At 44.4% G+C, this 25977-nt stretch overlaps 1 protein-coding gene across 1 annotated transcript in view; it reads right to left on the reverse strand.

The window, feature by feature from the left end:
- The window catches only part of STK32C (serine/threonine kinase 32C), a 407759-nt gene that overhangs the window by 82205 nt on the left and 299577 nt on the right, over positions 1-25977 (reverse strand). The window contains exon 3 of the mRNA XM_077455557.1: positions 17060-17211. Within this exon, the coding sequence (XP_077311683.1) occupies positions 17060-17211 (152 nt within the window). The remainder of the gene's footprint in view (positions 1-17059; positions 17212-25977) is intronic.

Below are 25977 nucleotides of genomic sequence, written 5' to 3' on the forward strand. Positions count from 1 at the left end.
GTACTTAAAGCGGACCACCAGTCATTTTTTAAAGTTACTGCAAGCATTTATAAAGCCTCGTACACACGATCGGACTTTCCGCCAACACACCCGTGGAATTTTGTCCAAAGGGCGTTGGACCAAACTTGTCTTGCATACACACGGCTGCACAATTGTTGGCCAACAATTACAAACGTAGTGACGTACAAGATGCACTATGTGTTTTTTCAGCTCTTTAGCACAACCCTTTGGGCTCCCTCAGCTAATTTTGTGTTAGTAAAAGTTTGGTGGGTGTTGATTCGCACTTTTCTTTTAGCTCTTTTCAGTTCGCGTTTTTCTTTTCATGCTTTTCAGTTCGTTTCTGAACAGCCGTTCGTCAACCAAACATTGCGGAATCGGAGGAGATAACGTTTTATTTATTATTGGCCTTGGAGTTATTGCTTTGACATAATTTTTTTGGTTGAATAATGATTTGATTTGGTATATTTTCTATATTTTTGGATGCCTAGAATGCATTTTTTGGTTCTATTGGCAGATAACATGTCTAATTTTATCTGTTTTCTTTTTTTAATGCACAATAAAAAAAATTGTGTAGAATAATACTTGGCTTTGCGTTTTACTTCAAATAACAGTTTGGGAGTAGGCAGTTACATTTAAAAAATGTTTTAAATTAACAAGGAACACCAACATAGTTGTATCTTTGATCTAAAAAACTACGGGATAATGGTGTTGTTGTAACTTGCCCAAATAAAAAAAAAAAAGAAGCATAATAATATTATTCTTGATATCACTAGAAAAAAAAAAGCCTTTGAAAATTAGTTTGCAATAACTCCATCAGTATCACCACCAAAGCAGCTTCATTATTATCTCATTAAAGTAGAAGAGAATGTGTGTTGCACTTCGAGATTTCATAATGTATCACGTCACGAATGTTAATTCTCCATTATGAATGCTAGTTTACAAGACCGACCGCTTCTGGCTCGTCCTTGCTTCCGAGCATGCGTGTTTGTACTTTGGACTTTTGTCCAACGGACTTGTGTACACACGATCGGAAAATTTGAAGACATGCTAACCAACATTTGTTGGCGGAAAGTCCGACAACAATTGTCCGATGAAGCATACACGCGGTCGGATTTTCCGCCAACAGCCTGACGTTGAACACTTCCCATCGGAAAAAAATCCCTGTGTACAGGCCTTAATAACATCAGCATAGATACCTTTCAGTCTGCTGTGAATTAGCACCAGGAAATAGACATAAGACTGTTTAGTGGTAAATTAAGTCAATGTAAAAATTTGAATTAATGGTGGTTTGGTCATAACTGTAGGTAGGTTCAGACAGTCTGCTAAACAGTATAATCACTATGCCAAGGTAAATTAGAATAGAGTTCTGTACCATATACTGGGATTGACTTATGAATCAGCAAAGTCATCAATAAACAGTGCATATATGCCTTAACTGCAATGTGAATAATAATAATACTATAATCTTGAGTGCACTCTAAGAGAATGGCTAGAATATGGTGCAATGTCCTCTGAGAGGTACCTCTTAGCATAGGTAATAAGTGAAGGTCTCCGTGTAGCAGCTGTAAAGAGACAGTCTTGAGTCCTACTTCTTCAGCTGGCTTGGCTTTGGGAACAGTTGTACCATTGGTGCACATGAGGATAGTCCCAGTCAAGCCTGCAGTCAGCAATAAGGCTACTTGATGGCTGTATGGTTAGTTCCTAAAGGGCTCAGTCTCTCTAGCAGCAGATAGTGAATCCCCACAGCAGCAGCTCACCAGTCCCAGTGATATTGCAGTTCACTATCCGGTCACACATAGCGATTAGTCTACTCTCTGCACCCAGGTGACTTTGGCTGTCGGCACACCTGGATTCCAGATCCTGCTCAGGCCGTCGTTATGCAGCACCATTGGTGCACACTGGACAGCGATGTGCACCTTATAGGCTCCCTTGTGGCAAGAGGAATCTGTGTCCTGTACAGTCTAAGAAAATGTACTCTTTCCCGTCCTCCTGCCAATCTTCCTCTGGGAAATGCAGTTCAAAGCTCTTGATTACAGTAGAGTCTTTCTCCTCTGGACTAAAGTTCCCACAGTGCAGTGCTGTCTAACTCTATTGAACAGACATTCTATTGAACTCCTCCTGCTCAGCAGATCCCTCCTCTTGCTGATATAGATGTTAACCAATTCAGAGAGCAGCTGCAGCCAGTTTTTTATTTACTCTTCGTTCTTAATTAAGCACCTAGCTACATGACTGCCCACTTGTAGCCCATATATTATGTAGCGGATCATCAATATCAAATGATGCCTTTACTATAATTAAATGTTGATGCTCCATTAATAACAATGACCTTTATTATAACGCCTGTATTATAACACAACTCCACAAGCTAAAAGAGGAGGGCCGGTTAAAAAAAAAAAAAAAAAAAAGTCAGCAGCTGCAAACACTGCAGCTGCTGACTTAATAAACACACTCACCTGTTCAGGGCGCCCGCGATGTCGGCCGCCCGAGGCCGACCCGTCCCTCGGCTCTCGGGTCCCGGCGCCGCCATTCCCTGTAAGGGAAACAGGCAGTTGAGCCTTATGGCTTCACTGCCCGTTTCCTACTGCGCATGCGCGAGTCCCGCAGCTACTGCGCATGCGCGAGTCCCGCAGCGCTTTCCGAATGGGACGCGCTGTGTTCTGGAACACACAGTTCCCAGAACACAGCGCGACCCATTACCCAGAAGACGCTGCGATGAAGACAGAAGACAGAAGATCTCCGCGGAGGAGGAAGAGGAAGATTAGGATAAAGTGCCTAGCAACAGGCATTTCTGGTAAGTAAAAAAATTTTTTTTTTCATTTTTTTTTTTAGATTTTTTTCAAATTTTTTAAAAAATTTTGTTTTTCAGGGTGGCCCTCCACTTTAAATTGGTATATACTGTATATCCTGGGAACCAGCTTCAAAGAGCAAAGCCTTGAGAAACCAGCCACTCATTTAAATGTCTTTTTTAAGGGCTTTTCCTACCCATTTTTATTAAAACCACGTTCAAGGCATTATACAGTATGGTTTTTATTTACAGGACGTTTTCAGCACTTCTCAGCCACAAAACAAATATTCATCAGCCTCCTGGCTTACACTTGCAGTGCTGCTGCTCTGGCCAGTGGCCACACACTTCATGCCCTTGTCAGTGACTTCGCACATAAATTCATACACCTAGAAGCTCTTTGGTGTCTCCCAGCTGGAGCCCTCCTGATTTCTGGGCAGAGACCTCCCCCGTCCACCGTAGTGGAGCTCTTAACCATAGTCAGGTCTCTTATAAATTCCCTGCACACATCTGCTCTAATAGTGTCATGGTTGTTCACAAAGCATGAACTCAGGATTCGAGGCTTCATAAGTCGAGGACCATTGTCGCAGTGGTTGGCCAAAGAAACGCAATACAGCAGATGGAAGACACTTCCCTTTGACAGCAGAAGATATTCAGCAGAGCCATCAGCACAGAACTGGTGTAAACCAGCGGGACCCAGGTACACCCATCTAATATCCAGAGAAGTCTGGCCAGAAGTAGACTTCATGGAAGAATTGCAGCCAAAAAGCCATACCTCCAACATGGAAACAAGTCTCAGCAACTCAACTATGTATGAAAACATAGGAACTGGGGTGCAGAAAAACGGCAGCAGGTGCTCTGGACTTATGAATCAAAATTTGAAATATTTGGCTGTAGCAGGATACAGTTTGTTTCATGAAGGGTTGTAGAGCGGTACAATAATGAGTGTCTGTGGGAAACAGTGAAGTATGGTGGGGTTCCTTGAAAGTTTGGGGTTGCATCTCTGCAAATGAAGTTGGAGATTTGGTCATGATCAATGTGATTGCCCCGAAGATTATATTGCAGCAGTACAACGACCCAACATGTGGCATTAAGAACTAACTTCGGAGTAAAGGAGAACAAGGAGTTCTGTAAGTGATGGTTTGGCCCCCACCGAGCCCTGATCTCAACAACATGGAGTCTGTCTGGGATGACATGAAGAGACAGAAGGATTTGAGGCAGCCTACAAGTACATAAGATCTGTGGTTAGTTCTCTAAGATGTTTGGAACAAAGTGCCTGCCAAATTCCTTCAACATCGGTGTGCAAGTGCGCAGTACCTAGAAGAATTGATGCTGTTTTGAAGGCACAGGTTGGTCACACCAAATATTGATTTGATTTGGATTTCTCCTCTGTTCATTTACTTTCCATTTTCTTAATTGATAAAAATAAACTAACACTTCTATTTCTGAAAACATTCTTAATTTACTGAATCTTTTCACACTTGCCTACAACTTTTGCATAGACTTGTATATATTGTAATATTTGGGGGTTATTTTAGCTTAAAGGTAGAGCTTACCAGTGAGCTGAGTCCACGCCAGATATGCCGTTTTAAGGGCTTGTAGGCCCACTTTTATTAAAGAAAGAAAAGTCTGATAACAAAATAGTTGCCCACACAGGGGTTTCAGCTCTCCACAGCAATAATGTACGTAGAACCAAAAATACCAAGCCACCTGGCTCTCTTTAGCAGCACTGCTGCTCAGACTTCTGCTGCAGCCCTCTTGGCTCTTTAACAGAGTTCCTGTACACCCAGTACCTCAGCACTCTTTACTAGCTTCTTTTTCAGCCCACAAGCTTGGACCCTCTGTCTGCTCTGACAGACCGATCTGTGCAGACATGCACACTTCTTCTCCCTTACTCGCCTGGACTCCTCGGGAGGGTGGAGCCCAGAACCATGGTGTTGGCTTTGTTTTAAACCCAGGACCCACCTGTGCAATCATCCAGCCAGACTTCTGGCTGTTCCCAAAACCCGGTCCCAGGATTGGAGATTCCGTACTACCACATATCCCCCCCCTTTGTTTCGACCCAGAGGGCGGAACACCCAAGTTACTTTTGGCACCTCTGTGCCAGATACCATTTACAGAAGTACCCTCCTGTCCAACCTTGCTTCTCCTAACGGGGAACTCCACCCAATGCCTCCTTTGGTGTCTCCCTCTAAGCCTTACTGTCACTCTGCTATGAGCTTTGATGCGACCTTCCCAACTTTTCTTCCGAGTGAATTTCCATAAGCACTTCCTCTCCTGAAATCTTAATGGGTTCCCGTTGGTCTTCCTACCAACCCTTCTGCCTCCACGCTTCAGGTTCCCAGGTTTCCCCAAAACTCTCAGCAGTACTGTTCTGAGACTGTAGGGGGCCTATTTCTATAGTGTTTAGAACGGAAACCCACCTCTTATTTCTGGTACCTGACTCAGCAGTCACTAATTGATTACCAGGTTTACCTGTACCTTTGGACACCACATTATCATGTACCATTAACACATTATTTGGTTCATCATTGACAGACATATTCAAACCAACATTAGACCTCTCAATGTTGCACATGTCACCAATGCCTTTTTTTTCAAAATTTGCTAGGGCAGAGTCCGCAGAGGGCACACATACCAGAGGGCCGCCATCACCCACAGGAACCTCACAGGACGCCACCTCCCCTGGGTTCACCCACTCTGCAGGCAGCTGTCCTACCACTTGACCCGTTCTGATGCCATCTGTATTTTTATCCACCGGAACAGGCAAGCTCTCGTCTGATCCACATACAATTTTTACCACGCTCCTTGCCCATTCCCCTGTCCCGGGGACCTTATTAGGTTTGTCACCTAAACCAAGCACTGGACTGGGGACCCCAGTCTCTTTAACCACCTTTGTTTGAGCCCTGGCCAGGATCTCTGCTGCTTTCAGGTCCACACATGGCCCTTCCACCTCACGTGATTTTTCTACTGGTGCAGTATACACGCCCTTCACCAACTGACCAGCACCACACTGGACCATAGCAGCAGAAATGCTTCTCATCTGGCTGTTAGGAGGTGTAACCGCAGACATTTTAGGCTTATTTTCAACTTCTCCAAAGTCTGTCTCAAATATTTCTTCTGCACGTAGTCCAGCAGCATACGTAGCAGCAACTTTTAACAAAAGTAGCAAATTTAGGAATAAACCATTCCTGTCCTGTATTGCTTTGCTCTGTACAGCCTGCCATAAAGTGCTCCACCTAGTGGTACTCCGCAGTACCGGACCATCAGACTGTGGAGGAGACACACTAGTATAGATTGGCTGTACATCCCAAAGTTCAAGCATCTCTTTTAATGCTTCGGTTATAAACCAGGCCCTTGACTCCAGACCTAAGTCCTTCCTGGGGATTTTCATGACACTGGGGATACAGAGAGACTCACTTGCTGAGACTTGAAAAGTTGCAATGGTTAACGGAACCTCCTCCCGTCTGGAGGTAAACACAGCCTGGTGCTCCACCAGAGCGCTGCCAGGTGCTGGACTCATACCCAACTTCTCAGGCTCAGCATCAGTGAACTGCTCCAGAACATTACTAGTGACGTCACGTTGACACTCCATGTCAACCTCAGTTTTGTGGGTCACGGACAATGTCTCTGCTGTGCCCTTATTTGGTTCATCCTGCTCACCAAGGTTAACCCCTGCAGCAGCCACCGCGCCCTCAGGTACAGGCTGTTCTGCAGCCCCTCCTGCTGGCCCAGCGGAAACCGTGTCCACCTTATCTTTGTGCATAAAAGCCTTATCTATCAGGGAGATAAGATTTTTGCTCCAACTATCCCAATCTGTTGCATGTGCGCTCCCTTCTGCGGTACTCCTCAGCACCGATCCATCTGCCCAAGGAGACACATAAGAACAGACTGGCTTAGCTGCAGACTCATTACACCAGTCATTGTAAATCATGTCAGACTGTGGTAGCACAGGTTGCAATACACCATATTCACCACCTTTCTCAGCTTGCATTTCATAAGCCTCACACACTTTTGCATTTTTCCCAGGTTGTGTTAATCCACCATTTACCTGCACATTTTTAGTACTAGCAGCTTGCACTAACACATTATCATTACACAGTACAGTTCCATTCTGTCCCACCAGAGTGACATCGCAGTTGTCCAGGGCAACCTCTGACTCCAACACATGAAGTTCCCTGGAGATTCCTGTGGACAACTGTGCTGTCTTACCACCAGTTGCTATAGGCAACGGCCCATTTTTGATAACCCCAGGTTCTTTCAGAGCAAAAGTTTTCCCAACAGCATGAAACTTTTCATTAACAGTAACACTTATAGCATTTTTCGCATTTGTAGGCTGTCCTAGCCCATGGTCAACTTGAGCCTGATAGTCATTAGACACAACACTTTTAGTCATCAACACAGGTTCTATTTGGATTTTAACCCTTGCATTCCCACTATATAGGGCAAAGTCATTCTCAAGTGCACATTCAGTGGCCCCACTAACTGGGGTCACTCTCACATCGTCATGGACAGTCTCGTAACCAGTCCTTTTACACATGAAATCAGCAGTTCCAGCCATTATTTCATTAAAGACAGTCTTACCCACCGCAGTAGTTGGTGTCACCATCTTCATTTGAGTACGTCGTCTTATGCACCAGTCCTCTGCTGCACTTTTACTGGCCAATTCCTCCTGGTGGCCATGGGATGAAACTACAGCAGGCATCTCCCACCGTTTAGCACCCCCTGCAGGCACAACAGGAAACTTCTTTTTGCTAGGGGTGACTGCAAACATATTTTCACCGGAATCTGGGCCTACAGACAAAACTTTCTCAGCAACATTATCTCCAGCCGTATTCCACAACCTAGGGCAAGAAAACATGCCATGCCCCAGCTGGCCACATTCCAGGCATGGTACTGGACGATTTTTTCCCAAAGCGATTCTCTCCTGGTGATTCCCAGCTGGCCGGAATGCCCAGGCCTCTTTGTGGGGACGCTGAACCAAACCTCTACTGCAGCTCCTTTCAGGCATAAATTTCACTCCGGTTGCCATGGGAGACCGCACTCTCCCAGCAGAACTTTGCTAACTCTCTCCAACATGATAAATTGGCTCCTCCTTAAGCCACTTTCCACGATCCTTATTAGACATAGCCCATGGTACAGAGACAGCCCGACTGGCTTCCTTTGCGTTGCTATGGGCAACCACTCTCATCCTCAGCCTTTGATCAGCCTCTCTCCTTACATATAGCATGGGCTTCCCTCTGCTGGATCCCGTCTCATGCTGTGACACATTCACATCTTTCACAATAGCGGTTTTAACTGCATCAGCTTTGCCAGGGGCAACAACAGCCCTCTTCCATTTATGGACATCCAGCGGCTTTCCCCTTGCACTGAGGGTTGGCTTCCTTTCCTCTGTAGCTTGGTTCAGTGATGCTAAATGCCGCTTGCACCAATCCACTGCAGATTCAAATGCTGGTGGACTCTCCATAACAGCAGTCACCTGTGCACTCATTGCACCAGGGTTGCTAGGGACAACCCCAGCCCTTTTTCTCCTTGATAAACTCTGATCAGGTATGTATGGGGCTCGTTCGGGCGGTAACAACCCCTCCAACCACAGAGCTCTGTCTCTCATTTCAGCAAACCTTGCTTCTTTTAAGAGCTTTGACCGCCCCATACTTAGAGACTCCAGAACAAACTTTAAACAGTCCAGAAAAATGAAAGTGTCTCTTTTAAAGCAAGTTGCTTTTCTCTTCATGCAAGCTTTCCTCACCTGCACATTGCACACACAGATTGCGCTGTCTCATGCACAAACACAGTTCATAGCAAAAAAAAAAAAAAAAATTTGACTTTTCATTCACAGGTACACCACCTGCAACACGCAATGCCTTTTGCCTGGCTGCACTTCCACACACAGCCAATAGTTCCTGACTTGAACTTACTGTAGAGCAAGGACCCGGATTCCACCGTCTTCTGCCCGCATTCGAACACCACTTGTAATATTTGGGGGTTATTTTAGCTTAAAGGTAGAGCTTACCAGTGAGCTGAGTCCACGCCAGATATGCCGTTTTAAGGGCTTGTAGGCCCACTTTTATTAAAGAAAGAAAAGTCTGATAACAAAATAGTTGCCCACACAGGGGTTTCAGCTTTCCACAGCAATAATGTACGTAGAACCAAAAATACCAAGCCACCTGGCTCTCTTTAGCAGCACTGCTGCTCAGACTTCTGCTGCAGCCCTCTTGGCTCTTTAACAGAGTTCCTGTACACCCAGTACCTCAGCACTCTTTACTAGCTTCTTTTTCAGCCCACAAGCTTGGACCCTCTGTCTGCTCTGACAGACCGACCTGTGCAGACATGCACACTTCTTCTCCCTTACTCGCCTGGACTCCTCGGGAGGGTGGAGCCCAGAACCATGGTGTTGGCTTTGTTTTAAACCCAGGACCCACCTGTGCAATCATCCAGCCAGACTTCTGGCTGTTCCCAAAACCCGGTCCCAGGATTGGAGATTCCGTACTACCACAATATATACTTACTATACTTCTAGAATTCTTTGAAGGAACACTGCCATCAAAGGTTTACATGTAAGATCATCCAGGAAACGTGGTCCCAGGGGCAGACTGACCACTGGGGCACTCGGGCACTGCCCGAGGGCCCCATGCCAATAGGGGGCCCCATCAGGGTTGCCAGCCTCATTAAAACCAGGGACAGTATGTGTCTGTGTGTGTATACTGTATGTGTGTGTGTGTGTGTGTGTATACTGTGTGGCCCCATAATCTCCTATTGCCCGGGGGCCCCATAATCTTCTATTGCCCAGGGCCCCATAATCTTCTATTGCCCGGGGGCCCCATAATATCTTATCGCCCGGGGGCCCCATGAGTTGTCAGTCCGCCCCGCGTGGTCCTCTAATTTTCATCCAGTCAATCAAGTTCTGTTGCTGACTGTACCTTGGGTTGCCAATGTATACTTATTTTTGAATGGCACTGAATATAAGCCCAGGGTAATAAAAGACAAGTGATTCATGGTTCGAAGCACCACCCTTTGAGAGAGAGGGTGCAGAAATTAAAAGGCTCTTGTGCCAGGATGCTACAGGTACAATGTAAAAGGCCTATTGGCTACAATGGATAGCATAGAACTCAAGGTGAATTTAGCACATTGTCTGACTTTTCATGGATGGCCTTAGATGATTACAGATTAATTTTATTTATTTCCTTGAGTTGTTCTTTAAGCACTTAATAAAAGTACCAAAGGCAGCACACACATCACCCATCTCTGTTCAAGGCAGCAATAAAACCGCTTTTATTTACACACATAAATGGGCACATCTGTCGTCATTTTCAAGGTTATTTTTTTTGTGTGGGTTTTGAGACTCACAAACCTTCACAGCAGTGTCATAAAATATGCAATTAAATTTAATGTCGGAACATAAAAATTGAAACGAGCTATCGATCAATGACATGCAATATATTTGGGTAGGATTCATTTTCTTTTACAGTAAAACCTTGGTTTAAGAGTGTTTTGCAAGACAAGCAACATTTTTAAATAAATGTTGACTTGATATACAAGTAGCATCATGTCACAACTGAGTATAAAAGAGAAGAGAGGTGCCTCTAAGTGTAGCAATATGGTTACATTTAATGAAGGTACAACATTTAGCAACTCACATGGTTGATGATTAAAACAGGCACATCTAAGTATGCAGGCAAGGAAATAGTTTATGGAAATTGAATGTGTAAAAGTGCCAACATCCTAAATACAGCGAAAAGGATAATGCATCAAAATTCAGTAGGGGGAGCCCCCTTGGACTTTTGAGGCCGAAAATGGGAGTAGAGAAGTAGATAAAAGGCAACGTAGTGCCACTTTTATTGGGTATACAGCATAATGCAATTTGTGAACATTATCTTTATCTGAAATATAGGTATAGTTACATAGTGGTCACACTACAGTGCGTATACATAAACAAAACAATTCATTTACATAATAAACAATATAGTACTTGCCTTTGAGATACTTACATAGAAGTTTCATTAAATGGACACAAGAAGGAGACCGGTAGTTAAAAACAATATGATAAATTACATGTTGGCTGAGAGGGTCCGTATGGAAACATAGGTGAACCAGTGTTTGCTCCCAGGCAAGCCGCTGGCTTACATCCACAAGCAGCACTCTGCTGGCTTCACCAGCAGAAAAGTAATATTGTCTAAAAGCCAAGAGGACAAGGTGAAATTAGTAAATGATTTGAGGTTGATACTGTCAGGGCTGGGCTCAGCCCTTCCTTCTCAGAGCTGGCCACTCAGCTGTCGGCTATTTGCTAGCTCCTATCTCTCCACAGTGACTCACCTGTTGATGATATCCTGCTTGTTAGTCCTGCCTACTTAAGCTGTCCAGCTCAGATGATCTCTGCCTTCGCCCTGGTCACATCTCTAGAGACACTCTCCTGTGTTCCTGTTAAAGACTTGCTTGGCTTACGTTCCTTCTAGCTCCAGATCCTACTTGCTGTTCTACTACGCTCATCTCTGGCTCCCTGACGTTTTTGGCTTGTCTGACTATCCATTCCGATTCCTGAACTCTGGCTATATTTTGACTACATTTACTGTTTACCTTTTTATTTTTATTATTAAGCAAGTGTGATTTAACTGTACTTCTGTCTCGGTCTATTTCATGGTTTCTGAAAGATACACAGACACAAACATTGTGCTGTGATGGCAAGACAAGGCACAAATTTCCATAAGTTGCCTGGGTTACAAAATACATTACCTTTCAATACACTGGTGGAAGTGAGACATCACAGCGGGCATGCTCAAACTGAGAAATGCTGTGTGTGAGCACTATATATAGAAAGTATCCTAATGAGGGAGCAAATCCTCAGAAGGGAGGGGGGGGGGTGCTGGAAATCTGGCACCAATGAGTTACAGCTGGGGCCAGATACAGGATGGTTCACCGATGAGGGGGTGTGCGGTGTAGCCCCACCCCTATGGGCAGGATGACGTCACACTGACGTCACACTCCAGCGTGCCACCAGCAAAGGAGGATCCCCTTCACAGTGGGGACGGGTAGAAGTTCCTCCCTGCACACAGGCTCAGAGATGGGGACGGGGAGGAGTCCCTTGTCATCCATCAGCCATGCTCAGGTGGAGCCTACACATCGGGAGGTGTAGATGGACAGCAGTCAGGGGAACACACCACTGGCTGCTGTAATTGTTTAGTTTATGTATACACACTGTAGTGTGACCACTGTAACTATATGTAACTATACTGACTGACTGACCTCAATTTGACTCTGGCAGTACCTGGAATTATTCCCCTTGGGTTTGACATATATATATATATATATATATATATATATATATATATATATATAACTTGGTTCATTGGTATACTCTTTATATTTTAACAATATTGTTTATGGTTATGTTCACACATTTTATTATGCTGTATACCCAATAAAAGCGGCACTAGATTGCCTTTTATCTACTTCTCTACTCCCGTTTTTTGCCTCAAAAGTCCAAGGGGGCTCCCCCTACTGCATTTTGATGCATTATCCTTTTCTAAGTATGCAGGCATCCAGGGTAAAGCTGTCCACATAGACCATCCTCCTCACTGCCATTGACATCATCCCTTTCATTCTGCGCTCCACAAGCGGTTCAATTGCTCTACTGCAGGGTAGTCTTCCTGGTCACGATTGCAGACTGACAGCGGTCAGAACCGGCGGTGCGGGGGATGGTCTATGTGGACAGCTTTACCCAGGATTCCTGCATACTTAGATGTGTCTCTTTTTAATCATCAACCATGTAAGTTAATAAATGTTGTAATAAGTGTAGCCATATTGCTACACTTATGCAGCGTACACACGATCAGACTGTTCCGGCAGACTTAGCCCGGCGGACAAACCGCCAGACTTTCCGAACGAGCGGACCTGCCCACACACAACCGGAATTTTGGGAGGGAGTCTGCCGTACATTTGAAATAAACGGACTTGCCCGCACATTTTGAACGCGGCTCCAGGTAGCCGGGACTAGTGAAGGAGGTCAATGTCACCGCCTTCGGCACAAGATTGACACGTCGCTGGCCCCGTCACCTGGTATGGACTTAAAGGGGAAGCCCTACGCCAAAAAAGGGGCGTGGGGGTCCCCCTCAAGGTCCATATAAGACCCTTATCCGAGCACACAACCCGGCCGGTCAGGAAAGGGGGTGGGGACGAGCGAGCGGAAAAAAAAGTCCGCCAGAGCCCACACACGGGCGGATTGTCTGGTGGACTCTGGTCCACCGGACCAAGTCTACCGGGTAGTCTGATTGTGTGTACGCAGCATTAGAGGCACCTCTCTTCTCTTTTATACTCTGTAGGTCCTGCTGGATTTTGCTTCTATTCCCCTTGTGGAGGTTTCCATTTGTGGATGGACATTTTATGGTTACACAACCTATCACATTGCTATAATCTTTTTATATGGACTTTAAACTGAAGGATTTATAAATAAATGGCTGTGGAACGAATCATTTGATTTTCTATTATTTCTAAGGCCCCTTTCACACTGACGTCCCGTTCAGGCCCGCCTGTCAGTTTTTCAGGCGGACCTGAACGGGTGCTCCATAGAGGTCTATGGAGCGTCGGATGTCAGCGGTGACATGTCCGCTGACATCCGACCCGCTCCGATCCGAAAAAGTGTAACGGAGGAAAAAGCTATTTTTCCATCCGTCTGCGGATCGGATCGGGTGACGACGGGCACTGCGGTCCGTCGTCATCCGATCTCCCATAGGGGAGAGCGGCACTGTGACAGGTCTGTCTCTGCGCAGTGTGCAGAGACGGAGCTGTCATCTCCCTGCTCAGCGGGGATCGGCGGAGTGATCCCCGCTGAGCAAACGGACATCCACGGGGCGGATCAGAACTGATCCGCCCCGTGTGAAAGGACCCTTATGGGGAAATTCGCTTTGATATACAAGTGCTTTGGATTACAAGCATGTTTCTGGAACAAATTATGCTCGCAATCCAAGATTTTACTGTACAATAAAAGTGTGTATCTCGCAGCTTTATTTAAAAAGTACATAACTGCAGTGTTCTATCTGTAAAGCTGTGATAAGTCATGTAATTTACAGGTCTATTAGCCATATTTGCCCTGGTCTGTGTGTTTTACAAAAGTATTCAATCAATGAAGGTTGATATGTGCAACCAGTTTATCCCAGAAACTAGGCTGCTTGTAAAGGGAAACTGTACATAGAGAAATATGAAGGTGATATATAGTGACCTAAATCTGAACATGCTATTTGCCTGGGTACCGTGGTAATCCAATAGGTTTACCAATTTCCGGGTCAGGAATACCAAAGAACTATGCAGTACAGGAATTTTGACATTATCTACTATATGTGTGCTCCGGATTGCCAGAATGTAATAAAGACACAGGAAATTAGTGAACTAGAATTTTCAGAAAGAGATCTTGTAAGCCAGGAGAGGAAGAGATACACAGCGCCTTCTAAGTGTAGCATTAAAACAACCTTTAATGGAACAAATGAATATTACTCACAAAGGGAGTTAGGCTATAGCCTTTTTAATCAGTATGACAATATCCTGTATGTCATCAATCCGGAAAGAGAGCCACCGTCGGGAACCGATCGGGTCACTGGATGCAGAGCACTGGATGATGGGTCCGCTCCCTGGATGCAATGGAACACACAGTCTGGCGGACGTGATGTCAGCAGCTGGAGATGATGCAGGAGATGGGAGACGATGCATTTGCGGAGTTTCAAAATGTCAGTCTTTTTTTGTTTATAGCGAAGAAAAAAAAAGGGGGGGTAAATCCTTCCAGGGCTTGGTTAACACTCGCCCTGTCACCTGTAAACCACACCCCTTCTTCTTTAGGCTCCATTTTTGCCTCTTAGAACTCCACCTCTTCCTCTCTGTACATTAAAGGTTACATAAGACCCCAAACCCCTCCTCTGTACTTGAAAGCATTCAAAATGCCAAGATCAGCATTTTTGAATACTTTAAATTTTTGAAAACTGTCTCTGTTGGTTCAAAAACTCCGTTTTGGTCTCATCTGAACATAGCACTTTCTCCCAATCCTTCTCTGAATAATTTGAATGTTCATTGGCAAACTTCAGACGGGCCTGTACATGTGCCTTCTTGAGGAGGGGGACCTTGCGGGCGCTGCAGGATTTCAATTCACGGTGGCGTATTGTGTTACCAATGGTTCATTTGGTGACTGTACCAACTGCCTTGAGATTCCTCCCAAGAAGTTCTGGGCTGATCCCTCACTTTTCTCATGGTCATCCTTATCCCATGAGGTGAAATCTTGCTTGGAGCTCCAGACCAAGAACGATTCATGGTTATTTTGTATTTCTTCCATTTGTGAATAATTGCTCCAACAGTTGTCTCCTTTCCGATGGTCTTGTAGCCCATTCCAGCCTTGTGCAGGTCTACAATCTTGTCCCTGACATCCTTTGACAGCTCTTTGGTCTTGCCTGTGATGTTGAGGTTTTAATGGAAGAAAGAGATTCTGTGGACAGGTGTCTTTCACACACATAACAAGTTGTCGTTAGGAGCAACTTCTTAAACTCCCCTGTCGTTTTCAGCCAAGGAAGCTGCCATCTTTGCCTCTGTTTAATCTTCAACTGCTATGGTGCTGCACATGTGATTTGTTATGACATCAGCCATTGGATGGTTTGATAGTTTGGCTGAGAGCACAGCCAATGTGCAGTTAGCATTCCCGGCATGCCTTTTTTTTTTAACTGTTTAAATCCATGGGTTTACTTCCACTTTAAATTGAAAGGACTAATCTGTGTACCACATGAACACATACTCTAGCCAGTCTGTGGGAGCCAGAATTATTGTTGAGTGGTAGGGGATAAAATACTTATTTTACTCACTGAGCTGCAACTCAATTTATAACATTTGTATCATGTGTTTTTTCTGGATTTTTGGTTGATATTCTGTCTCTATTATTTAAAATACACCTATGATAAAAATTATAGACCCTTCATTTATTTGTAAGTGGGCAAACGTACAAAATCTGCAGTAGGGATGAGCTCAGGCGTGTTCGCATGGAACATGTGCAGAGCCCGCCAGGAAGTCGGTGCAAAGCTGCGCTAATCACGGGCCATTACAGTGGGGAAAATAATTATTTGATACCCTGCAGATTAGGGATGAGCTCAGGCGTGTTCACATGGAAGCCCCCGATGTGTGGCTGCAGAGATCGGCAATGTCTCACTGCATGTGAACACGCCTGAGCTCATCCCTAATCTGCAGGGTATCAAATAATTATTTTCCCCACTGTAATAGTCCGTATACACGATCCAAAAATTACAGATTTTGAAGCGATCGTACAATGATCGGATCGTTAGTACAGAGCTTACGAGAGCCGATCACGACAGTTCATTATTAGATCGGACAAACACAACATTTTTTCTTGTACAATGCTTTCGATATGCGACTAGCATGCAAAAAAACAAAACAAAAAAAACAGATGAACTGTCGTCCGATTTTTGGATTGTATGTACGGCTTAAAGGGGTTGTAAAGGCTTGTGTTTTTTCACCTTAATGCATAGAATGCATAGGTGAAAAAACACCTTGCAGTCACCTGACCCCCAGCCCCCCATTTTACTTACCTGAGCCCCGGATTTCCAGCTCTTGATTGGATAGAGTGATAGCAGCACAGCCATTGGCTCCCACTGATGTCAATCAAATCCAATGATGCGGGCCCCAGGGGGGGGGGCGGGATCGAGTCCTGCATTCGGCCTCTATGGAATGCTGGACTCGGGAGCACACCCGCAAGGCAACCCCCTCGGGAGAGTGCTTCTCCAAGGGGGTTAGCTAATGCGGGGAGGAGCCATAATGTGGCACTTTCTCAAATTACACATTCAATCTGCAGTGAAAAGAACCTGAGAACATTTGATTTTACCCCATTTTCACAGAAGGAATGGGGGAAGGATGGACAGAAATGCCCATTTATTTTTTTATAAATAAACCACTATATTTGAGATCACACTTGAGGCGTCCATTACATCCTTTAGGACAGCCTTTCCCAACCTGGCTGGATGACCAAGGCAGCACACAAAGATAAGGACATCAATAGGAGCTTGTGTGATAGCCAGCTGCACAAATTAAACACCAGGGTTTAAAAGAGAAGCAATCTTTGCTAGATAGACAGACCATGTGTACTCTGAGTCTAAAAATACAAAACTGTGAGAACAAACATCCTTGCCTTTCTCCTAGTTACCCAGTAAAAGATGTGAGTTTGACGCTGTGCCAGAATACCGCTGTTCATAATTCTGCTTTGACAGAACGAAGTCACAAGTTAAAAAGAAAATCACTTACCAAAGATTAACTAAAAAGACATGTTCAATTTCCTGCATGATCTCCAGCTCCCGGAAAACGTTGCGCACTTCGTCCCGCTCAATGCACTGCTGTTTATTCATGTACTTCATGGCATACATTGTCTCTGTGTCTTTCTTCTGAACAATGCAAACCTACAATGATATAACAAAGAAAAGGAAATGGATTACTAAACCAACAAATAGTAATTCTTAGATTCAGACAAGTGGCAACATATTATGAAGTGTTGTACATCGGAATCTCCCAGATATAGCTAAAGAGACATGGATAGAAATGTCTTCTAATAATAGGTAATGGGAGGAAAAAACAGGTGGCTGGCCATCCATCTAAGGTGTAAAATACAGTCAGAGGGTGCAGAAAATTTACCCTACATTCACACCTATGTCTTTTTTTGTGTATTTTTCAGAAATGCACTACAGTCCATTTAAAGGTGTTGTAAAGGTTTCTTTAAAAAACAAAACAAAAAACAAACAAATGCCTCGTACACACGATCGGAAATTCCGCCAGCAAAAGTCCAGTGAGAGCTTTTGGTTGGAAAATGCAATCGTGTGTATGGTCCATCGGACTTTTGCTGGCGGAATTTCGGCAAGCAAAAGATTGAGAGCAGGTTCTCAATTTTTCGGCCGGCAAAAGTTCAGATCGGAAATTCCGATCGTTTGTACAAATTCTGACGCGTAAAATTCCTACGCTTGCTCAGAAAATACGCATGCTCGGAAGCATTGAACTTCATTTTCTCGGCTCGTCATAGTGTTGTACGTCACCGCGTTCTTGACGGTCGAAAGTTCAGAGAACTTTTGTGTGACCGCATGTATGCAAGACAGCTTGAGTGGAATCCCATCAGAATTCTGTTGGAAAAACCATTAGAGCTTTTTCTGACCAAAATTCCTATCGTATGTACGTGGCATAACACCTGCAAGACAAAGGCATAGCATACTAGCTCATTATGTAATACTCACCTGAGATCAAAGCCCTCGCTGCGGTGCCCATACCCAGCACCGGCCGGCGCCATCACTCCCGGGGAACGGCACACTCACTGAAGCAATGGCACATGCATGCTATTGCCTCAGTTTGTGTCGGTGCGCATGTGCCAATGATGTCGGCACATGCAAATACAGGGGATATCGCCTAAACCGTGCAGGCTTACCTGTAGCACAAAGTGGTCTGTAAGGGTTTACAACCACTTGAAATAACATGTCATACTTACCTCCTCTGTGCAAGGGTTTTGCACAGCGTGGCCCCAATCCTCCTCTTCTGGGGTCCCTCAGCAGCGTTCCTGGCTCCTCCACATCTCAAGTGCCCCCAAGCGGAGAGCCGCATTCCATGGGGGCACTCGTGCGAGCGCGTTCCCCGAGTTGGCTCCTGCTGCTATCAATCAATCCCATGAGAATCCAAAACAGCGGCTGGAGTTGCTGTGCTTGTTCACGTCGCTGGAATGATCAGGTTAAGGTAAGTAAAAGGGGGGCTCTAGAGCAGCTGCACTACAGAAGGTTTTTCACCTTAATGCATAGAATGCATTAAGGTGAAAAACCTTGAGGGTTTGCAAATCCTTTAACATGGTTTCATAAGGTACACGTTCACATCTATACATTTTTCAGCTTATGTGTTTTTGGAAAGGGTCAGGCACTTTTTTTCCTGCAGCAGATTGTGTTTTGCATGTAACAGACATCAACTTGCGTTTCTGGTGCGTTTTTAATGCTTTTTGTTTTTTCCTTTTGTTTTTCCCTTTAAAAACACTGTAAACAGCTGGTTGCTAAGGATCGGGGGCCAGTGGGGTTCCCTGCTAACAGCTGAATGTAAAAAAAAGAATTGCCAACTAACAAATTTGTGAAAAAAAACTAAATTTAAACAAAAACCGGAGTGGGGTCCCCCCAGAATCCATACCTGAAACCCTATCCAAGCATGCAGCCCACAGGTCAGGAAAGGGAGGAGATGAGCGAGCGAGCGAGCGAGCAAACCCCCCCCCCTGCCCTCCACTGAACGAGCGAGCCCCCCCCACCCCCCCCCCCCCGAACCATACCAGACCATTTTGCCTGACATTCTTTGAACCATTAAATTTCAGTCTGTGTTCGTCCGAGCACTAATACACTGACCAACAAGAATTCTCTTGGCTTTGTGGCTGTTTGTGGTGAAGAGATGAGCTTGGGTGTGTTATTTGTAGATTATATATATATATATATATATATATATATATATATATATATATATATATCTCTTTTGTGGCCAACAACGAATCCCCGAGCACCCCTCAGGACTAAGGATGAGCTTGGGAGTGTTATTTGGATATACCGTATTTATTGGCGTATAAAAGGAACCTTCACTTTAAAAGGGAAGTTTCCAGAAAAAAACATACATTTTAAAAAAAGAACTGTGAATCAAGTAAGGGTCAGTGCCCATCAATGCAGCCCAATCAGAGCCCATCTGAAGCCTCACCATTTCCATTAATGCAGCCGCACCGTTTCTATTAATGTAGCCTCACCATTGCCTATAATGCAGCCTCACCAGTGCCATGAATGCAGCCTCACTATTGTCATAAATGCAGCCTCACCAGTGCCTAAATGCAGCCTCACAAGTTCCACGCATGCAGCCTCACCAGTGCCATGAATGCAGCCTCACTATTGCCATTAATGCAGCCTCACCAGTGCTTAAATGCAGCCTCACAAGTTCCACAAATGCAGCCTCACTAGTTCCACAAATGCAGCCTCACCATTGCCATCAGTGTAGCCTGATCAATGCCCATCTGCAGCCTCAGAGGGGATCGGGAGGGGGGGGTGGGACGAGTAACGACAGATTATATACAGGAATATCTCCTCTTCACTCTGTGGCCTCTTAAATACAAAGTCACGCCTCCTATGATAGACAGAACAGATCTCCAATGCCAGCCCAGGAGAGGGAACTTCCTATTAGAGGCCGCAGAGTAATCAGGAGATTCTCCTGTATTTAATCTGTCGGCACTCGTTCCACCCCCTCCCTGTCCCCTCCGAGGCACTGATAAATACTGATATATATCTTCTGTGGCCCCCGCGGCACTCGGGGATTCGTTGAGGGACACAAAAGATATACATATCCAAATTACCAATGGGTCCATTTGAAACTGGAAGATGGGCCGCAATTGGCCTGCGGGCTGGACTTTGGAAATGCCTGTTATAGACCCTTAATTTCTTTGTAAGTGGCCAAACTTACAAAATCTTCAGGGGATCAAATAATTATTTTTTCCAATGTATATATCCAGATAAGTATCCATATATGTAAAAAAGTCCAAAGTAGTAAAAAAATGTGAACACCAAATACCAAACACACTGTGCAAAAGATAGTACACTCCAAATTGTATTACATCAAATCTGCTCACCTCCAAAATATCATCTCAAGTGGTAAAGAGAGTAAAATGTTTAGCACACCCAAACGGGAGGGTATATAGTAAAAACTGTTCACTGCCACTCCTCCTTCCTTCAATCCTCCCCAATTCATATCACAGATGTCACATATAACATGAAAAAAGAAAGATAGTGCTCACTGTAATATTTATTAGGCAAAGGTAAAAGGAATAAAAACACTCATGAAAGAAGTGATGGAAAATCGCATGTCACAATAAATACTCCACTGTATACAACCAGCTCTCATGTAAGAGAATCTCACTGCTCTGCCTTTAGACTCCAGAGATACCGCATGCTGATGTCATTGGCGCATGACTCCACCCCATACGCATTACGTCCAACCAACTGGGATTTCCTTTACTGAGATTCACGTTCATGAGAGCTGGATGCATACAATGGGTTCCTATGTGCACAAGGATTGAATGTCATAAATAGTTCTTCATAGACTTGTGCACAACAGAAAATTTTGTTTAGTTTCGGTTCCTTGTCATTCGTAAAATACATGATTTCGTTCTGTTATATTCGTTATGTTACGTTAATACATTTTCGGATAATTTGTTATTATTCGTAGAGTGTCAAATTCATTTGTTCGTATTCGTTGAAATTCGCTATTTATGTATGTATAGACATTCGTGATAATGATTCGTAGTTTGGAAAGTCTTTTGTTTATTGAATCTTTTAACACACACAATGACAACGTCTCTTCTCCTCGTCTTAAATACAATACAACACCCTTCTAACTCAAGTTGAATTATGCAAAAAAAATGCAGCAATTTAAAAATTGGATGAAAGATTTAGTACTGGGGAACACTTTTTGAAAGATATAAAGTGCATTTTTATATACAACTATATAGATGAGAACAAAATAAGGGACAAATGAGGAGGAAAAAGGGACAGAGGGACTTTGTTCCAAATCAGGGACAGTCCCTCCAAATCAGGGACAGTTGGAAGCTATAAGCCCTCACAAATGCAGTTTGAGGGGCTCCAGAATGTCAGTTCTGAACTGAGAAAATTGTTTTTTAATTTTTCTCCTGGATTGGTAATTCCCAGATTGGGTTCTGGAGCCCAGGGGCTTCAAAGACTCCCAAAGGACAAAGCCTCTAACCCTGTGTCCGGGTCTTACTGGAGACCAGCAGGGTACGTGTGCAGGTGTACACAGCCCTTATAATCAAGGGCCTGACAGTAGTTCAGGACTCCACCTGGGAGACAGGAGGTCCCCTGCCTAAAGCGTGTGGAATAAAGCAGCAACAGCTGCAAGAGAAAGAGCCGAGAGAGCTGCAAGAGCTGAGAGAGAGGTGCAGGGTTGCACGTGAGCAAAAAAGTACTGAAAGTTGGTTCGAGGGACCAGACCAGAGGCCTACGCTTGAGGCCAGAGACATGCTTTGTTAAAGCTCTCTGAACACTAGTCAAAGCTCACTAAATAAAATGGTTAGCTTACAGTCCTGTTTACATTTTGCTTTTGCCTGGTGCTTCGATGAGGCTTTGGTGGGGCTTCGTGGGGCTTCGGTGAGGCTTTGGTGGGGCTTGGTGGGGCTTTGGTGAGGCTTCAGTGGGGCTTCAAGCGAGCTTTGCCATAGACTTCTATGGAGGCTTTGAAGACACTTTAAAGCACCACTAAAGCTACATGGGATATAATTTTTGAAGCAAAGCTGAAGCAAAGCAAAAGCAAGGTGGAAACAGGACTGTAAGCATACCATTTTATTTAGTGACAGAAGCCAAGTTTTTAAGCAAGTGTAAACTAGCTCTTAAAGTGGTTGTAAAGTGGTCCTCGTTCACCATTCCGGCGGCCGACATTGCTCCCGGAGTTACTTCTGGGTATCACGGCTCCTGCCAATCACAGCACCAGAGCCCACGATACCCGGGAGCTGCCGGTAATGGCACAGTCTAACTGAAGCAATGGCATGTAGGTGCCATTGCTTCAGTTTGCTTCAGTGCACATGTGCCGATGATGTTGGCACATGCAAATACAGGGGATATCGCCTAAAGCGTTTAGGTCCGAAGCCTTGTGTTGAAGCAAGTGTAAACTAGCCCTCAAAGTGGTTGTAAAGTGGTCCTCATTCACCGCTCCGGTGGCTGACATTGCTCCCGGAGTTACTTCTGGGTATCGCGGCTACTGACAATCACAGCACCGGAGCCTGCGATACCCGGGAGCTGCCGGTAATGGCACAGTCTAACTGAAACAACAGCATGTACGTTTAGGTTTAGGAGATATCCAGGGTAGCTACAGGTAAGCCTAATTATCCACGTTAATGTGAGTTGAAGCTGAAGCAAGAGTAAATGAGCCAAAAGGGTCTATTCGCGGGGCACATGACTGCGTGCTCCATGCAGGTCTCTATTTTCCTGAAATGGTGATGTAGAGGCATTGCATGCATCCTCAAGCCACCAGTCCATAGAAGTCTATTGGGTCATGGGGCTGCATGGACAGAGCTGCCATGTCCCAATATGACATGCAGAGGTGTGCTGATGCAGTTCCCTGAACTCACCCCGCACAGGGATGCACGCAGCACCGGCACATCCCCGTGCCGAGAAAACATGGATCTGCATGGGGCACGCAGTCAAGCGCCCCCATGCGGATGGGCCCTGTGAGTAAAATCTTCAAATTATCACAATTTAGCAGATTAAAGTGGTTCTAGAAGTAGAGGGTTTAAAATCTTAATGTATTCTATGCATTAGTGAGGGAGCAAGCCTGCTCGAGTGCCTCCATAACAAGAGGTTTGCTATTGGGGCACTCGGCAGGGGAGCCAAAAAGAAGAGGATCGGGCGCGCTCTGTGCAAAACCATTACACAGAGCAGATAAGTATAAGACAAACTTTAGAATCACTTTAAATCTAAGCATTAAACATCATGTATTTTGCCATAATCTGCAATATTGCAAAGAAAAGATGCATTTTCTGTTGTCGTCTATCAAACAACAGTTTTCAGCTAGAGTAAAAAAAAAAAACCCTGAATATCTGAATATGAATGAGTAGCACTCAGGAAGGAGCCATCATCCATCACTGGAGGCGCTCATGAAGAATGTACTTCCAGAAATATCATTCCTCCAGACTGCTGTGCACAAATATACGGAGAAGGTTAGTTACTGCATAGAAGAAAAAACATTCATTATTACACACTGACAGATACTTAATATGAGTTTTACCATGCAAGCCAGCGATAAAGCATTCTGTCAGTGAATTAATTGGAAAAGAGCAAAGGTACAAGGTGCACCGGCTTCCCCTGCACCTGCATATGCGCTCAGGAGGTGAGAAAGGGGATCTTTGGCCCGAAGCTGTACGTATTGAGTAACCTGAGTGACTTATGATGATGAGCTATAATTACTGGAGTAGAAAACATCATTATACATTCAATTACCAAACATGTGGACAGTAAGAATGCAAGCACAAGCACAATTGGTGTATTTATTTAAAAAAAAAAAAAAATGCAAAACTACTCCTGTGAAACTACATATGTATTTGTTCTACGTGAATGGGGACAAAAATAAATGTTATTAGGCTATTTTATTTTCATTCTTACAGAACAGAGAACAAACTTACAGAACAGAGTGAATCGGGAAGATACTGTATTATGTCCACTAGATGGAGCTGATAATCATAGGAGACATATGCTTACTGTATTTACTATAATCATCAGTTCCATCTAGTGGCAAAAATGTGGTATTCCCTGATTTTACTCCATATGCTTACTGTATTTACTGTTATCATCCGTTCCATCTAGTGGGAAAAATCTGGCAATTTCCTGATTTTACTCCAAGAAGAACATTCAACCTGGAGAGAAAATAGCCTAACAACATTTGATTTTGCCTAGATTCACACTTTTTTTTTATAATTACACCCCATAGGATTATGATGACCTACCCGCAGAGAAGAGATGCCTGCTTACTGCTGTTTCATATCTGTGCACATCATTCTACTTACATTAGTAACTCACATGACATCTAAAGTATAACTCTAAATACAGCCGCTAATTGTGAATGTTTGCCTCTTATTATTATCCACCGTAATAGCTGGTCAAAGCAATTGCCCCCAAAGTGTAACGATAAGCAACATCGAAAAATTATGTGTGTGATGCAGTTATTTTTATTCCACTTCCTGTAATATGGTGGCAACGCTGTTTGTTCTGCTATAAAATCAAAAAATGGCAGCATTGTCACCTTGTGGACAAGGTAGTCTTATGCCCTGTACACACGGTCAGACTTTCCGACGGAAAAGGTTACGATCGGATTATGTTGTCGGAAAATCCGATCGTGTGTGGGCTCTGTCGGAAAAAGTTTGAGAGCAGGATCTAAAAAAATTTCCGACAACAAAATCCGATCGGACTTTTTCCGATCGTCTGTAGAGGATTCCGACGGACAAAGTGCCACGCATGCTCAGATTAAATTACGAGACCAAAGCTATTGGCTACTAGCCTGAACGTAGTCCCGTCGTACGCAACGAGCGTCACCTCGTTCCGAACAATCGGATTTTCCAACAACAACAATCAGACGGATTTTGTGTCGTCGGAACGTCCGACCGTGTGTATGGGGAAGCAGGTGAACATGTTGTTTTAAATGGACTTTATGGGCCCATTTAAACTAGAAACTGCACATCTACTTGCACGTATGCATGCATTTAACCAGTTCCCAACCGGCGCACGCCGATGTACGTCGGCAGAATGGCACGGGCAGGCATATTGGCATACAGGTATGTCCATTTTTATATGCCGCCCTGCCATCGCGTGCGCGCCACCGGCGGCATTATCGCATGCTGGTCGGGATCCCCATGAGTCCGGTCGCGGGTACTCGTGGACTCGATCACCGCGGGGATACCCGCGATCGTCTCACGGGGCGGCATTTGTAAACAGCATCTCCCCATTCTGCCTAGCAACAAGTGATTGTGATCTCTGCTCCATGTGATTGGAGCAGAGATCAGTGTTCACTAGCACAAAGCCCAGCCCCCCACAGTTAGTAACACACCCCTAGGAACACTTAACCCCTACACTGCCACCCCCGGTTAACCCCTTCACTGCCAGTGTCATTTACACAGGAATCACTGCATTTGTATAGCACTGATTGCTGTATAAATGACAAGGGTCCCAAAAATGTGTAAAAAATATCCGATGTGTCCGCCATAATGTCGCAGTCACAATAAAAATCGCTGATCACCGCCATTACTTGTAAAAAAAAAAAATTATTAATAAAAATGCCATAAAACTATCCCCTATTTTGTAAACGCTATAACTTTTGTGCAAACCAATAAATAATTGCTTATTGAGATTTTTTTTACCAAAAATATGTAGAAGAATACGTATCGGCCTAAACTGAGGGAAAAAAATGTTTTTTTAGATATTTTGGGGGGATATTTATTATAACAAAAAGTAAAAAATAATGCATTTTTTTCAAAATTGTTGCTCTATTTTTGTTTATAGCGCAAAAAATAAAAACCGCAGAGGTGATCAAATACCACCAAAAGAAAGCTCTATTTGTGGGGATCAATCTTGTTTTGGAGCCACATCGCACGACCGCGCAATTGTCAGTTAAAGCAACGCAGTGCC

Source organism: Lithobates pipiens, unplaced genomic scaffold (genome assembly GCF_037356315.1).
Source record: "Lithobates pipiens isolate NorthernLeopardFrog02 unplaced genomic scaffold, aLitPip1_a1.2 Scaffold_25, whole genome shotgun sequence".
Classification (NCBI taxonomy): domain Eukaryota; kingdom Metazoa; phylum Chordata; class Amphibia; order Anura; family Ranidae; genus Lithobates; species Lithobates pipiens.